General features: G+C 37.0%; 1 protein-coding gene across 9 annotated transcripts in view; it reads right to left on the reverse strand.

Annotated features, from left to right (window-relative positions):
* The window catches only part of SRBD1 (S1 RNA binding domain 1), a 228274-nt gene that overhangs the window by 37341 nt on the left and 173640 nt on the right, over window positions 1-17293 (reverse strand). For 7 of the 9 annotated variants that reach the window (XR_006703435.1, XM_045445922.1, XM_045445919.1 and 4 more), the window contains 3 exons: window positions 15459-15565; window positions 13999-14175; window positions 9972-10154 (listed from right to left, as the gene is read on the reverse strand). Coding sequence is in view for 8 of the 9 variants with exons in the window: in XM_045445922.1 (XP_045301878.1) it covers window positions 9972-10154; window positions 13999-14175; window positions 15459-15565 (467 nt within the window). In the remaining variant the exon portion in view is untranslated. The remainder of the gene's footprint in view (window positions 1-9971; window positions 10155-13998; window positions 14176-15458; window positions 15566-17293) is intronic. The other 2 variants (XM_045445920.1, XM_045445925.1) reach the window with 1 other exon arrangement.

A 17293-nucleotide genomic window follows, 5' to 3' on the forward strand; every position in this document is an offset into this window, starting at 1 on the left:
AAGCAGGGGACGGGCAGAGGGAGAGAGAGAGACAATCTTAAGCAGGCTCCATGATTAACACAGAGCCCAATGTAGGGCTCGATTCCACAACCCTGGGATCATGACCTGAGCCGAAATCAAGAGCTGGACAACTCAACCAACAGAGCCACCCAGGAGCCCCTTACCATTTCTTTTTTTGTGGTGAGAACATTTGAGATCTACTCACTTACCAACTTTCAAGTACATAATACAGTACTGTTAGGTATAATCACCGTGCTGTATATTAGATCTTCAGGACCTATTCATAACTGAAAGTCTGTACCCTTTTACCAACTGTTGGTCTTAAAAACCTGATACAGGTTTTTAGTAAATTAAGAATACACATCACTGGGCTTTTGTATAGAAGATATCCTTGCCCTCCCCAAGTAAATATTTTGTCAAGTTACATGATCACTCTTGTCCCTGACCTGGATTTTAAACGGATAGTCGTCTACTCTCTGAAAACATGCTTTCAGCATTGATTGTAAGGGCCAGAAATAGGGGCTTCGGCAGTAATAAAGGAAATGATAGTGCTAGTACGGCACAGTACAGCCACTGACACAAATCATTCCTTGATACACATTTGCCTAGTCCATCACAATGGTGCTGCGTGTGTGTTCCTGCTATGCAGGCTACTAACCACCTCCAGAAACTACTCTTTTAAAATGTCTCCCTAATGGCCAAAATGGAAATGACAATTAAATACCAGCCAATACTTTATCGACATGAGTGCCACGTGACAGTCTTGACATTAAATTTCCTGGAATTTTTTTCAAGCTAAATTCAGAACATCACAACTTTCAAGGTTAACTATCTGCAGTGAATCAAATTCTCAACGCAGGACATTCTTTGGGACAGTGCCAGGTCTCACGGTGACATGTACAAATCAGCATAATGTGCAGCACAAAGCTCTACCTCCTAATACCTTATTCAAGAAAAAGGAGAAATCAGATACTTGTCTTTGGCTCTTTTGACCAACCAAAATGGTAAGGCAAAAAAGAAGAGGCATGGGGTTGTGGCAACCCCTAAATAGGTTGTTTCTGGACTTCATTCTACTCATAGTACGGCAGCAATTTTCCTCATGACCCATATCACCAACACAACGAAATCACTCACACATGAGGACAGCGTGACAATTTCTGGTTGATGACAGAAAATGGTAAGTAATCTTCTTTCACAGTCTGTCTTCTTTTCTAGTCTGTAAAATCTAGGAAGGCTCTGGACACAATGCTCTGTGAAGGCATGGGATTCAACTTGGGGAGGTCTGAAAACGCCTTCAATCCATAAGGGACTCTGAAATGTCACTCAACTTGCGGGATAGGCAATTGCAGAAAGGATGCTCTAGATGTTCTATCAATAATTTGGCTTATGCAACTGCATTGACCTCAGCCACTTTAGATGAGAGAAAAAATACCTGGAGTGAAGTAAAGCTAGACATTTCATTCGTTTCATTTTTAGCCAAAATAGGATAAAACTTACAAATAACCGTAACACAGGGCAATAATTAGTAAGTGGCCTTTGTGAAGTACAGAAGTTGTATACAGGAGAAAGAGCTCATTTCCAGAGAGGAGTATCTTTCTAAGATTTCATACAGGAGGTGACATTTGGGCTAGGTCTTTAAGAATTTCAACCAGTAGAATGTGGAAAAGAGATGTTTAAAGCGTTGGAGACAAGAAAATATAGCTCAGGTCAGGTTTGGGGAATAGCTAATAGTTCAATACAAATAATAAACATTCATTGAGTATCTCCCTCATTATCAGGCACTTTAGAAACATCATCTTGTTGACTTCAGAGCAATCTTATGAGGTTGGTGTATTATTATTCCCACTTTTTAAGGTACACACAGTCTCAGATAGGTGAAGCAATCTGCCTAAACTAACAGAACTCAGCTTACAGAACCAAGATATGAACCAGATCTATGACAGTTCAAACCCTAAGCTTTTAACTAGCTCCAAATCCTGATCTCTTAACTGGGTTACAATTAAAAAGCTGGTTTGGAACCTGATTTAAGTGGAACCATATATTTAAATATAATCATACATACATCCATAACGATCATTCAGATTAAGGATATCATATCCTTAAAGATGGTATGTGTTTAACACAGAAAAGTACCAAGATGTGTATATGTGTTTCCTAAGGAAAGGAAAAAGAAATGAGTAGCTGGAATATGCTGGATTTGACTGTTATTTTCTATCATCACATGGCTGAAATTAGACTCTGCCTTTCCTCTGGAGAAAACATTACCTCCTCCATTAAAGGAAACTTGGCCTATTTATTTTATTAAGGGATCTGTAGGAAATGAATTCTTCACATAGAGTCTGCAGGATTTTATGCTGCTCTGCTGCAGATATGTTTCCTGAATATTGCATTAAAAGAATTCCCTTCCGTTATGTTTTTCAGAATGAGGGCATGTGCATTTCAAAAGAAGCAACTTGATAGTGACCGCATTTGGTATCTTCTCATGTTAGGAGAGGAACAGGGTGTAGAGCAGGAATAGCATATTCATCCCAGAAATGTACCCACCTCTACTAGAAGATATTTTTAAGTAACAGAGAGAGAGTAAGGAATAATGCAAGGCTTTTGGGAAATGTCAATGAAAAAAACACAGAGAATCCCTATTACAGATTTAAGTGGAACAGGGGATTAAGAAACCTACTATTGCTACAGATCGATCTTCCTTCAGTAATCCTTTGAAGCCATTCTGTTCTAAATCTCTTTTACTTGTTTCAGGGCCTTTTTCACATTTACTCCATTAAATCCTACTTCACTGAAAGATTCAAAAATACCTTTGAATCCCCTTCCTTAGATGTCTTCATATCTTTACTCATCCTAATCCATACTTCCCTAAACTACTGCTCCATCTGGTGATTCTGTTCCTCTCCCCAACCTCACTCCTCACAGGCTGCCAAGGACTCTTGACCTCTCCACCTTGTATAGTTGTCTCACCTCTAAAGGTAGGGGTTAGGGATGGGGAGTGAGCTAAATGAATAAGGCATTTTAGCTTTATAAAATTTTATGACTGACTCTGGTATCTTTCATGTCTCTACTACTCACTCTTCTTGTTTTGGCCACAGATGTATTATCGCTGTAGTCTCTTCACTCTACGCCCCCTAAAAGCTAAAAGCAGCAACCACCTTTTATCTTACCTCTTCCTGGACTTCCATCACATGGCTCCTTCTTTTCACTGCCAAACTTCTCAGAAGAATTACCTGCTTCTAATTCTTACCGCTTGCTTTTCCCCAGTCTCTTACACACTGGCTTCTTTCCCTGACACTCTACTAAAGTTAATTTCCCATCTAATGACCCCCTGACTGTTACATCCTTAAACCACTTACCCATTCTGCCATATGTGACACCATCAACTTACTGACCTTCTTTCATGATGTTTGTTTTCATATTCTATCTTCTCTGACTTCTCTCCCTCCTCTGGCCCTCTAAATGTAGATATTCTTCAAGTGTTTGACCTTAGCCACCTTCTCCTCTTGTTCTACATGCCTCCTTGGATGAGTGCCTCCACTCACATGACTCCTTATCTCTTGCCTCTCCACTGATAATTCCAATCCTATGTGTCATCATGTCTAGTCCAGGCCCTTTTCCTAAACTCTAGCTTTACCTTTCCTTTTGCTTGCAAGAGAGGTTCTCATGAATATTTTAGCAACTCAAACTCAACGTATCTAAAGCTGAAATTTGTATCCTCCTTTCTCCCTCTCTTTATATCTCTTACCTCCCATCCACCCTCACCAGCCCCGCACAAAAACAACAAATACAAAGGCTTGGTCCTCCTCTCTTGTTGCATAATGAATGTTAATGGCACTACTTCTTTCCACTAACCGAGGCTCGTATTCACAGAATTATTCATTCATTAAACATATACCTTCTGAGTGCCTGCTGTATTCCAGGGTACTGTTCTGCAATCTTGGAATACATTCAAAGATTCCTGCTCTCAGGGAGACTGATCGTATACAACCAGCATAATATATAAGCTGTAAAGTATGATAAAGGTGATAAGTGCTGTAGGAAAAAGAGAAAGAACAGAGTAATGGGGCTCAGAATTACCAGGCTTATGGGTAAGGGCTTCCAGATTTAAGTAGGGTAGTCAGGGTCAGTCTTGTTTACAAGGTGGCATGTGAGCAAAGTCTTGGTGAGGTAAAGGAGGTAAAGTAGTTAGCTGTGCAGATATCTGGAGGAAAAGTGTTCCAGGAAGAGGGTCGGCCAGACAGTGTAAAGGTCCTAATGTGGGAGCAGGCTTGGCATGTTCAAGGAACAGCAAGGAGGCTGCATGGCTAGAGTAGAATGGGCAAGGGAGGGAAAAATAGGAAACTGGTCAAAAAGGCATTGGAAGGCATAGGGACTTGGTCTTAATTCTGAGTGAAACTGAGAGCAGGGTTTTATGCTGAAGAGTGACACACTCTGATTTACATATTAAAAGAATCTAGTGGTCTGTCGTGCTTAGACTATCCAGATGCTCAGTGGTAGAAGCAGGGAGACCTGTTAGACTAAATGCAGTAATCCAGGTGGAGATGATGGTGACTGAGACAAAGATGACAGCACAAGAGTTGATGAAAAGTGGTCAGACCTTGGGTATATTTTAAAAGGACAACCAATGGGGAGCCTGGATGGCTCAGTTGGTTAAGCGTCCAAGTCTTGATCTCAGCTCAGGTCTTGAACTCAGGGTCACGAGTTTAAGCCCCGCGTTGGGCTCCACACTGGGCGTGGAGTCTGCTTAAAAAAATAAATAAAAAATTTTTTAAAAATAATAAAAGGACAGCCAATACTGTTGTCTGACAGACTGGATGAAGGGTATAAAAGACAGTAACTGGATATGAATGGCAAAAATAACATGAACACCAGAGACACTGGAGGAGGAAGTGGAAACTGTTAATGGAGGGAACGAGGAAAAGAGCAGTTGAAGAACTAACCAAACTTTGGTCACCCCTGTGGTTGTTTCTTCCTTTCTCATGGCTTTAAGGACCTGCATAAATACATGGGTCTTAAATTCATATCCTCAGCCCAGTCCGCTCTTCCAAACTCCAGATTCGTGCATCCAACTCCCTGCTTGATGCCTCAAACCGGACATGCTTTAAACCCAGTTCCTGGTCTTTCCCCCAAACCTGGCTCCAACCATGGTCTTCCTCATCTCAGATAGAGCAGTTCATCCTCTCAGTTTCTCAATCGAAATGGCCTCAAGTCATCTTGCCCTTACAAGACAATCCCCTTGGGCAATGACCTCTCAGTCCCGTGAACACCTTTGTGCTTCACAAAGGGCATTGACTGCTGACCTCTGTTATGATTATTTGTGAGTAAGTTTTATTTTACTTTGGTAGGTTCCCTGAAAGCATGAAGTGCCTCCATTCATTTTCATATTCTTCAGGCCCTACCACAATGCTCTGTACATTCCAAACAATAAATAAAATCATCAATATAATTCATAGAGTAAAAAACCAAAACCACAAAGAATATGAAAAAAGTATAGGAAATACTGTATTGATCTTAGAGATCAGTTATATTAAGAGAATACCAATTTGCATAAAAGCAAAAAGAAGCTAAACATCCATATTTCAAAAACAAAATAGCATTGTAAGGAGATAAAAAAGGTAAACAAACTAGAAAACACACAACAAATCACTTCAATATTTAACAGAGAATCCCTACATGTAAATAAAACTGGTAAAATAAAACTTTTAAAAAGTAATATAAATAATAAAAATAGCTTAAAAATAGACTTTTTAAAGAACCACTAAATGACTAAGTTAGGTTAAAAAGTATCATGATTTCTAAATATTATGTGAGAAAGAATACCATAAATACAGAAGTAAAAAGACTTAACAGCTTCATATCTTGGTGTATTTCTGGGAGTGACATTATGGTAGGGGGGCATGAAAGCCAATTATTACATTCCTACCGGTTTTCTGATGTAACTAAAAATGAACTTTACTGCAGTCGAACTTACTTTTACAGAACTGAGGTCAAACCAATGATGACCTACCCATAAGCTTTATGAGCTTTCCTTCCCTGGGAAGATCCTTGTGTAACACTATATGAAAGTACGAGCTACGTATGTTGAGTGACGTCTATACTAAGTATGCTTGAGAGCCAGAAATGACTATCATCGTTCCAAGGTGGATAATGGGGATGGTAAGCTTAATCAGATAAATTACTAGTTCTGCTGCCAGATTTTAAAGGTCCGGAGTTGAACTTCATGTAGAAAACAACTTCCCATGAAATAGTCTACAAGTATCCTCCTTCTGAGAGACAAGGTTACTCCCAAAGGAAGCATAGAGACGGGTAGTGCTGCTAGGGCTTTTATGCTCCACATGCAGACAGTGGCCCATGTGAAAACTGGCAGAAAAGTCCTGCTTAAAAGGAGAAATTCAAGATTTCTCCAGCTTCAACACTGCTGGTGGCATTACAAATTGGTATGTTACTTGGCAACGTATATCAAGAGCCACATAAACTCTCAAACCCTTTGGCAGAGTAATTCCACTTCTAGGAATCCATCCATCATGAGGAACCACTGCTATTACCAAATTATACTTCAATGATGTGATGGAATATTACCCAGCTTTTTAAAAAGAGAGATAGGCAGAAATAAAATAAAAAATTGTGCTTATGTTAGAAGGCAAGCTGAAAAATTTATAAACTATATTAGAACTATATTAGGAAAACGAACAAAAATATACATTATTAAAAAGACACTGAGCTGCATATAACAAAATGCTGACTTAGTACCCATGAAGATGTCAGCTGTTGCAAGAAGTGTATACAATCATGTGCAGTACACGTGCATCTTCTCAAACAACAAACACTAAAAACACAATTACTATAATAGGAGACCATACTTTCTTTTAATATCAAAAAAATGAGAACCATGTTCTAAGACTGAGAACAGGACAAGGAAGTCCACTCTCACCACTCCTATTCAACACAGTCCTAAAGGTCCCAGCCATTGCAATGGGCAAGAAAAGGAAAAAGCATTAAGATTAAAAAAGAGGAAGTAAAGCTTCCATCTATTTGCTAGTAACATAATTGTTTATGTAGGAAAACTTAAAGAACCTACAAACACCTACTAGAACTAGTATGTGAACTTATTAGCAAGGCTGCAGGATACATAGTTGCTATGAAAAATTAATTGTATTTTTACATATTAGCAAAAATTAGCAACAAATTCAAAAAATTCCATTTATAAGTTGGAAAACATAAAATACATGCAAGATAAGACCTGTGCAGTGGAAATTTTAAAACACTGCTGCGAGAAATGAAAGACCAAAATAAGTGAAAAGATGTGATAAATTCATGGTGAAAAGACTCAGTATTATGAAGACATCAACTATTCCTAAATTCACCTACAGACTCCATGTAATCCCAATCATAACTCAATCATTTCTAATGAAACTTGATAAGCTCACTATAAAATATACAGGAAAATACAAATCATCTATGATATTCAGAGTAGTATTTAAAAAAAATTAGATAGAGGACTAACACTCTCGGACTTCAAAACTTAGCATAAAGCTATAGAGACCAAGATAGTATGGTACTGACCAACAGATCAATGAAACAAGAAGAGAGCCAGAAAGAGACCCACACTTACACAGTCACTTGGTTTGCAACAAAGCCACCAAAGCAACGGGTAAAAAACAAAGTTGTGTTGTTGTTTTTCAAACTTGGTTCCAAAATAACTGAATGTTTGTAATGGATAAAAGAAAATGAACCTTGATCCTTACTTCAAATCATACATGAATTGTTATTTCAGATGCATCACAGACCTAAAAGCTTTTGGAAGAAAACACTGAAAAATGTTTTGAGGTAGCAAAAGTTTCTCAGACGGGACACAGAAAGCAATAACTATAAAAGGAAAATATCAATATATTAGACATCATCGAAATTTAAAACTTCTGCTCATCAACAGACACCAATAAGAAAATAAAGAGGTAAACGACAACCCAGGACAAAACATATATTCACAAAAGACTAATACCCAGAATACATTTAAAAAATTCCCACAACCCAATAATAAAAAGGTAAACAACTCAATTAGAAAATGGTTAAATGATATGAACAGTTTCCAAAAGAAGGTACGTCAATGGCTAATAAGCCCACAAGAAAGTGCTCAATGTCATCAGAGAAATGCAAATCAAAACCACAAAGAGATTCTACCACACACGTAAGAGAATGGCTAAAATGAAAAAGACTAACATCAAATGATGATAACGGTGCACAGTAACCAGAACTCTTATATATTGTTAATGGGAGTGCAAAATGGCATTGGCTACAAGTTTCTAAGAATACTAAAACATTCACCTACCTTATGGAGCCAGAAAATCCTCTCGTAAGTATTTTTCCAAGAAAAATGGAAGCAAATGTCAACAACAAAAACTGTATAAGAATATTCATAGCAGCTTTACTCATAATAGCGCAAAATTGGAAATAGTAAAGGTATTTCAATAAGGAGAATAAACTGTGGTACATTCATACGATGAAATATTAGCAATAAAGAGAAACAGGCCACTCAAACTTGTTACAACATGGATAAAAATCTCTAAACTTTAGGCTGAAAGAAGGCTTACACAAGAGTACAATTGTATGGCACCATTTATAAGAAGTTCTAGAAGAGGCAAAGTAACCTTTGGCAGAAAAAGTCAGAACATGCAGTTAGCTCCAGGAGGCTTGGACAGGGATTGTCCAGGATGGGGAAAGGTTTTAGGATGATGGCAAGGTTTTTTTTTGTTTGTTTGCTTGTTTTATCTCAAGAGGAGTTTGGGTTATACACATATAAGTATTTGCCAAAACTCAGCTAATATACACTTAAAGTTTAATTGTAGGTGAATTTTACCTCAAAGGAAAAAATGTTGTTAATAATCAGAATTCTGGTTAATGATATGCATACTGAAGTATTAGTTGAAAGTATACTGATGTCTGCAATTTTCTTTGAAATACATAAAATAAGAAGGACTGAGGAACAAATAGATGGACAGGTAAGTGGAAAAGCAGGCATAATAAAATGCTAATGATAAAATCTAGGTGTGGGTATACAGGAATTCACTGTAAACTTTGTTTTTTCAATTTTATGCTTAAATTTTTCCATAACAAAATGCTGGGGGAAAAACAGGTACCACTGTTTTGATGTTGACAGAATATTATTTTTCACTTCTTTTTTTCCCCTATTTTCTAAGTTCTCTATCATGTGCTATATAATCTATAATTTCAAACATCTTTTAAAAAAGAAAACAATTTCCATTTACTAAAATAATCAAATATAAATTTTCTCAAAACAAGTTAAAAATCTCACTTCAGATTCAATGAACGTTAAAATACTCACTATCTTAAAACCTACTGTTATTTAACTCACTAAAAGCCTTAAACTAGTTAGTGATGTAGCGAGACAGTTTCTGCACTAATTAAAAATTTTTAAACTAATTCAATGTGGTGCTAATTTTTTTTTCTTTTAATGCCTAGCATTAAATCTTTCCATGTACTCAAAAACCTCCGCCATATCATTCTGTGGAATGTATGCTCATTAAAAGTACATCATTTCTTAGACTTTGTAATAACCTAGCTGGGCAATACTTATTAGAAATCTGAGAGTTGGCTGTTTACTTCCAAAAGGGCTTTATCTTTAGATAAGCACAAGCTTTAAGCCAGGTGCTAGTCATTTGTGTCTTGTTAATTTCCAAAACAAACAGAGGAGAGTGCCATGCAATTTCCATTACACACACTTCACCATTAGTACCAGGGTTTATTAGCTTGACACTGCTCCAGGAATAATGGTTTCATTCCTCACTGAAATAAAATAATGTGTCACATAACTCAGCAATGCGGAACTTCTGACAAATGTTGTCATGTTAAATATGGCCATATTTTTTAAGTCTCCATTATGCCAAAACAAAGGCCGTTTGCTGTAGAGAACTCACTCTGGGCACGGAGAATTCTCACATGGACCTCAGACTTACCTCATCGCTATGTCATACGATTCCGGGTGAATACAAGTTTGGTCCAAAGGATTTGGCTTCAGTACAACATTTACTGCAGTTTTGCTCTTCTTCTTGCCCTGCTTCTCATTTGTGACCTCAACACCTGCTGAAGATGTCACAGCAACTCCCTGAATTTGGCCCGCAGATTCGGTTTGCTGACTACTATCACCATTGAAAGAGGCGAGGAGTAGGAGGGAAGGGAAAATTGGGAAGAAAAGAAAAGTCTTTAAAATGTGCTTATTTTTCTGCCACACAAATACGCACAAACAGCACCCACATTATCACATATTTGCTTAAACATTGTTAACAGAGTTTCCTGTTACTTAAAGCCAAAAATATTCTTTACTGATTTAGCCTGTAAAAGTGGCATTCTAGGAGAGAACAGAGAAAAACGCAGAGAAATAAATTAAATAACAAGGAAAGGGAGAAGGAGAAAGAGAAAACAATTTCCCAGAACTGAAGAAAAATACAAGTCCCCAAATTAAAAGAACCTACTGAGTACAAAATAGGATGAATGGGAAAAGACTCAGATTTGACATACTGTGGGGCAACTTTAGAATAGGACTTAAGAATCAAGAAAGAAAAATAAAACAGAATACTTCCCAAGGAACTAGAATCAGACTGGCATCAGATTACTCCCTGATAAACAGCAGATGCTAGAATGCAGTGAACTGGTATCTTAAAAGTTCTGAGAGAAAATGATTTTGAATCGAGAATCATATACTTCGCCAAACTAGCATTCAGATAGGAGGGCAAATTACAATTGTTTTCAGACATGTAAGGATTGAAGTAGAACCCATATAATATATATACTCTCTCTGAAAAGAATTTAAGGATACATTCCAGCAAAAACAACAAATTCAAGAAGAGTGATCATGTGGGCTACAAGAAACAGTGATGAGCACAGAAACTATAAAATCTTGCTATGTTAAAAAACTGCTCATGAATAATGTAAAAAATATATGTATAGGGGCACCTGGGAGGCTTAGTCAGTTAAGCATCTGCTTCTTGATTTGGGCTCAGATCATGATCTCGTGGTTTGTGAGTCTGAGCCCCATGTTGGGCTCTGCGCTGACAGCATGGAGCCTGCTTGGGATTCTCTGTCTCCCTCTCTTACTGCCCATCTCCTGCTCACCCACTCTCTCTCCCTCCCTCAAAATAAATAAATATAAATATAAATATAAATATAAATATAAATATAAATATAAATATAAATATATATTTATTTATAAATATATAAATATATAATATATAAATATATGTATTTAAATATATATAAATATATGTATGTTTATAAATATATATATATATATAGGATAGTCTGAAACTAAAATCCCAAGTCATCTCATCATGGGACATACAGCTGAAGGAAAGAGGCTGGGAAGAGTCCTAAGGTGCTAGTCTTTTCCGGGAGGAGGACAGAGACACCTATTAACTGCAGAGGCCAGTCCAAATCACGCTTAAGGATAATCATCAGAGAAACACAAACAACTTGAAATCACTAAGGGGAGATAAAAACGAGGTGGAAAAATAAGGAAAACTTGTTAGCTGAGAAATCCAACAAACAGCATGAGAGAAAATCAGAAAGCATGATGAAGAGAAAATATACGATAGATGAAGTCCAAAATATCAATAAATGTAGTAAATGTGAATGTATTAATATAAAATTGAATAAACCCATGAAATCTATTGATCTACAAGAGTTGTAACAAAAATTAAATGTCATAGAAAGTTTGAAAATAAAAAAATACCAAGCATACTGAAAAGGCAAGTGTAGCAACATAGCTAGCAAACAAAATAGATTTCAACGCACAAAACACTCAATGAGATAGCAACAGTCCATTTTGAACAAAGGTATGAGTTATCAAGAAGATGTAACAGTCATGAAACTTCAAGTACTTCATTATCAGTTGAAAAAATATAAGGCTTTAAAAATAACTCAAATGTTCATCAATAGGATACTGATTAGATTAAGCTATGGTTTCCCCCACAAACTAAATACTATGCAGACACCATAAATAATGATCTATATCTATATGTAATATGTGGAAAGAAAACCAAGATGTATTACTGAAACAAATAAAGCAAGTTGCAAATAGTTGTGTAGCACAATCCTTTTTTTTTTTTCCTAAAGAGCATGCAAACAGGGGAGAGGGGCACAGGGAGGGAGAGAGCGAGAGAGGGAGAGGGAGAGTGAAAGCGAGAGAGCAAGAGAGAATCTTAAGTAGGCTCCACGCTCAGAGCAGCACCCACAACCCTGGGATCATGACCTGAGCTAAAATCAAGAGTTGGATGCTCAACCCAATGAGCCACCCAGATGCCTCTGAATTTTTAAATAATAAACATATGAGTTGATATAAGTATAAATTTACTTTCAGGAAGCAATATATAAGAAACTATTTGAAGTCAGAAGCTGAGGTACTCTTTCCTTTTCATTTATTTTTTATACTGTTCTAACTAAGTGTTCAAAAAACATATAAACTAAGAAACATGGGATTATTTTATCCTCAGTTGTTTTTCATTTCTGGCTTCTGGGTTTTGTGGTCTACTTAGAAAAGGCCTTCTGCCACTCCAGTCCTCTGCAAAATTTACCCATGTTGTCTCCTGGTACTTTTGCAGTTTCACTTCTTCTTTTTAAGTCTGTGATCCATCTGGGATTTATTTGGGTATAAGGTATGAGGTGCAACTACAGTTTCCCCTACACATATCAAATTCCTGCCAGCTGTCATAATACCAGTGTTTGAAACTCCACCTTTATCATAAACTAGATTCTGTCTATATTTTGGTGAATTGCAGACTCTATTCTCATCTATTTCTACATCAAAACCAGTTATGTAACTATAACTTTATATTATTAATATTATTATTATCAGTGGGGCTGGTTTTCCATTATTATTATTATTATTACTGTCCAGTGGGTCTGGTTTTCCCTTATTAGTCTTTGCCAGACTAAAGATTATTTTTCCATATTACTTTTATTATAATTTTTTATTAAAAAAATTTTTTTAATGTTTACTTATTTTTGAGAGAGAGAGACGGGGCACAGAGAGAGGAAGGCACAGAATCCGAAGCAGGTTCCAGGCTCTGAGCACAGAGCCCAAGGTGAGGCTCAAACTCACAAACTGCGAGATCATGACCTGAGCTGAAGTCGGCCACTTAACTGACTGAGCCTCCCAGGCGCCCCTTTATTATAATTTTGTCAAAAGAAAAACATAATAGAAACGAATATAGACAGGTAGTCCCAAAGTAGCAAGTACAGAAAAACTATTCTTTCATGATTACAAAATGCGAAGTTTACCCAAATTCTTTGCTTTTGTGCTATCAGGATTAGAAATTAAGAGAAAGAATTTAGCTCTCAATCTACCCAACTGACAATTATGCTTTGGTCACTTTTCAGGGAGGAGGGTGTGGGGAGGCCCAAGTATACTTAGGGAAACAGCTGTCAATATGAAGTGGCTGTTGTGAAGTCCTCTTTGTCACCTCTTCTTGTACCGGTCCTTCCCACTTGTGATGCTCCAATCACATTGGCCTTAGTTTCATTTCCTGAATACACCAAATTTGGTCGTGCCTTAGGACCTTGCACACAACCCGCATGCTCTTCCTATAATGCTTTCCTTCTAATCCCTGTGTGGTTAGCTCCTTCATTTCATTCAAAATTCAGCTCAAATAACTTTTCAATGAATAACTCATTGAAAGCAGTTGTACCACTCCCCAAGACAGTGTCATATCACTCTGTTTTAATGTGTATAATATTTACTACATCTGAAACTATTTATTTTACTAGTTTATTTATTGTTTGCCTCATGTGTTAAAATTTAACTTCACGAGAACATGGAATTTGTTGATTTGTTCACTGCTGGATTCCCAGTGCCAAGCAAAGATTAGAGTCCATATATACTGAAGGACTGAACAAATGGACACCTAGGATTTAGGCCAGTGAGCAGGATGGGCAACAGTAACAGAGAAGGTTGGTAACAGAACCCAAAGCGCACACTTTAATAATCACCTGCAAAATGTTCTAATATAATCCTGGTTGATTCTGATGAAGCCAGCACACTGTTGGAAAGATTTTGGACCCAGCCCTTTCACTTTTTTTAGCTGTTCTCGGTTGACAAAGGGTCCATTTTTCTCTCGCCATTCAATAATATTTTTGGCTCGGTTGGCATTGAGTCCTGCAATATGCCTAAAAAAATAAACAAAATGAATAATGTGGTAGATACAATAGTTCTAAGAATAATCAAAGAAAAGATCTCATCTGGAAAGTCAACGATATGCATCATAAAAACCATTGCAATTACATACTGTCATATGGCTCTAAGTTAAGTAAATCCAAAGGGGAGTTAAATAAAAAAGACAAAGGGGAAAGAGTTGTCCAAGAGGAGGCAAGGACAACACAATACAAACTAATGACAAAACCAGCAGCTGTCATAAAGATGCTGGTAAACTGATGGACACTGGGATAAGAAAAGAATTGTTCCCCACAGTAATTCTATACTATTCATGTTCCTCGTGTTTCTGAATCAAGTAATAATTCTGCCTATTCCTGTTTAGTTTACAAAGTGAGTTAGAAGCAAAAGTTACAATAGCTTCAGCTGTGTTGTAGTACCCTATTTTTTTTTTTAATCAGCCTATTCTCATTAACATAAAGCCTTAAACTATAGAAAGTCATGACTGTCCTGGTTAGCTCAAAAATATAAAAACTCTATCATTAGGTAGTTTGCTTGGTGCTAACTTTAAAAATTACTATTTAAGAGATTCTTAATTCTATTATTGAATTTTATACATGAAAGTATGGAATGTTTGTAGCTGTGGTAGAAAGTCAACACCTTAAAATGTAAGGGATATTTTCTGCTATACTAATCTCAAAGCAAAGAAGTCCAGATCTTTTACAGAGGTCCAGAATTTCATGCTGCATCAGCAGACTTGTGTAATAAATGCCAAACTATGAACGGAAAAAAGCAGCTCTTCTATAACCACACTAAAAAGGGTATATAAGACATGATTATAGTACGATAAAGATTTTGATATGTGACTTGCAGATTCCAGGTAAAAATATGGTAACCATACTTTGAACCCTCAGAATTTATCTTCTGGTTACTGCCAGCTTTGACAGATGTATGCAAAAGACTGAACTAGTGAAAAATATCTACTCTCATGTGGTGGGAAACAGCTCTTTTCCATGTTAACCTTATTTAAGTTCTATTAGCAACACTAATGCACTCAATGGTTACCATATGCTCTTCACTTTAGATTTGCAGTATCAAAAAGGATAATGTGAATTGTTAGAAGTCTTTTTTTGAACGATGTCTTCCCCTCAAACTGATTACCTAGAGCAAGGTAGGAACTCAGAGGTTTTTTATACTTGACAACTTCATACATGTGTCTCCTTACGTTAGCTCAGTTTGAACTGAACAGCCAGTTAAACTGAAGATTCTGTGATCTTCAGCCACAGACCTCTCGTCTCACCTCAACAAAACTTCAGAACAGATGTTAATATCCACTCCCACAAAGCTGACACATTCTTCTACAACACTGTCCAGTGTTGCCTTGAGCAAAGTCTGAGATACGTCATGCTAAAAAGACAAAGATCAAAAGTCAACCAAAAGTGAAAGCAAGACAGGCAGGTTTTGGACTACTCCGTTATATACCTGTGTCACCGGCAGCTGGCTGAGACACAACGTAGTACATTTTTTTCACTTTTCTTAAACACACTGTGAGCATGTAACTGAGCTGAACTTCAGGAATCTACGTTTTCTTACCCTCTAAATCACTCATATACCTAACCTCAATAGAACAGCACCAGTAAGTTTCCCTTTCCCAGAATTCTGCCTGAACAGTAGTTCTCAAACTTTAGCATGGTATCAAAATCACCCATAGGGCTTGTTAAAACACAGGCTGACTCAGTGGGTCTGGGGTGGGGCCTGAGAATCTGCATGCGAATAAGCCCCCAGGTGGTGCTGCCGCTGCTGCTTCCAGGAACACACTTTGAGACCTACTGGTCTCCATCATTCACACGCTGCCTGGTGGTGTTACCTTCACTCACATGTGCATTGTTCCTTAGTTCCTCTTAGGAGAAGAAAGCGTAAATTATCGTAGGAAGCAGTACACTAATACACAAGAAGTGTGACAGTAAATCAAACTCTGTTTCATCACAGTGAAGATATTATTGCTTATCAAAGGCACTGTTAGTTGACGTACCACTAAGAAAGAAACTACACTGCCTGTTAAATCATGACACGATGCTTTCTTATTACTTGAAAATTTTACTTTTTTAAATACTGAAAGAATTCTTTTAGACTTATTAGGAAGTTCTTAAATCATCTATTATGCACAGATAAAAAGGAAAATATAAGCAATCTAAACTGGTTAAGGTATTTCTAAAATTTCTTCACATTCAGCATTCAACTCTTCTGAACCACTTTTTTACTCGGAGCCTTAGATGTCTAAATTTCACCATTCAGTATTGCCCTTGAACTATTAAGATCCCAGGTCATGGAGCATTTCCTGAAACAGTTATACTCCATAGTCTCTGAGAGTTTCTTTAAAGCTTCTGATGCTCATTCTGTAAGCTGTGGTAGTAGTTCTACCTTAATCTGAACAGAAAGTATCAACAGAAGAGATTTTGGACAGCAACAAAACTCCTATTCTTTCCTTAAAGATCCTTAAGTGTTTTATTGTTCAATAGCTTGCTGACTAAAACAGCGAAGGGCCTGCAGTTCAGTCATGGCTCCAAGATTAATAATCAAGTTCGCACAGAAACTACACCACGGTATATCCCGGGGCCAACAGCAACCATAGGACACCATTAATTTTTTTTTTTTTAATTTTTTTAGGACACCATTAATTGTTAAGCATCCTGATTTCAGAGATGTTAAAATGTAAGAAAATGTGCATCTTAGTATTTATGAAACACAGTATTTGAAGGTAAATATTTGTTGGCTAACTGAAGCCAGATTACCACAATGAGTACCTCCTAATACACTTAATATTATTCTTAATTCTAAACTTAAAGGTACTCTAGTTGTTGTTCCCAGATGTGAAACTATAGGTCAGCATCCTTCCCCATTTGTCTCAAGAAAACAAGGTTAAGTTTGATAACCTTAAACTCTTACGAAGACCATAGAGTAAATAGAGTCCTTAGGGATTGTAATTACACTATTATCTTTTAGTAATAGAAGTTTTTGTTCTGGAAGACTGAAGGGTGCAGGAGTATTCTCATATTTCAGAGATAACCTAGTTATCTAGGCCACAGCTAAAAACTACAGACATAATTTTAAAAATCCTAATAAGCAAACATAATC

Source organism: Leopardus geoffroyi, chromosome A3 (assembly GCF_018350155.1).
Source record: "Leopardus geoffroyi isolate Oge1 chromosome A3, O.geoffroyi_Oge1_pat1.0, whole genome shotgun sequence".
NCBI classification, from domain to species: Eukaryota; Metazoa; Chordata; class Mammalia; order Carnivora; family Felidae; genus Leopardus; species Leopardus geoffroyi.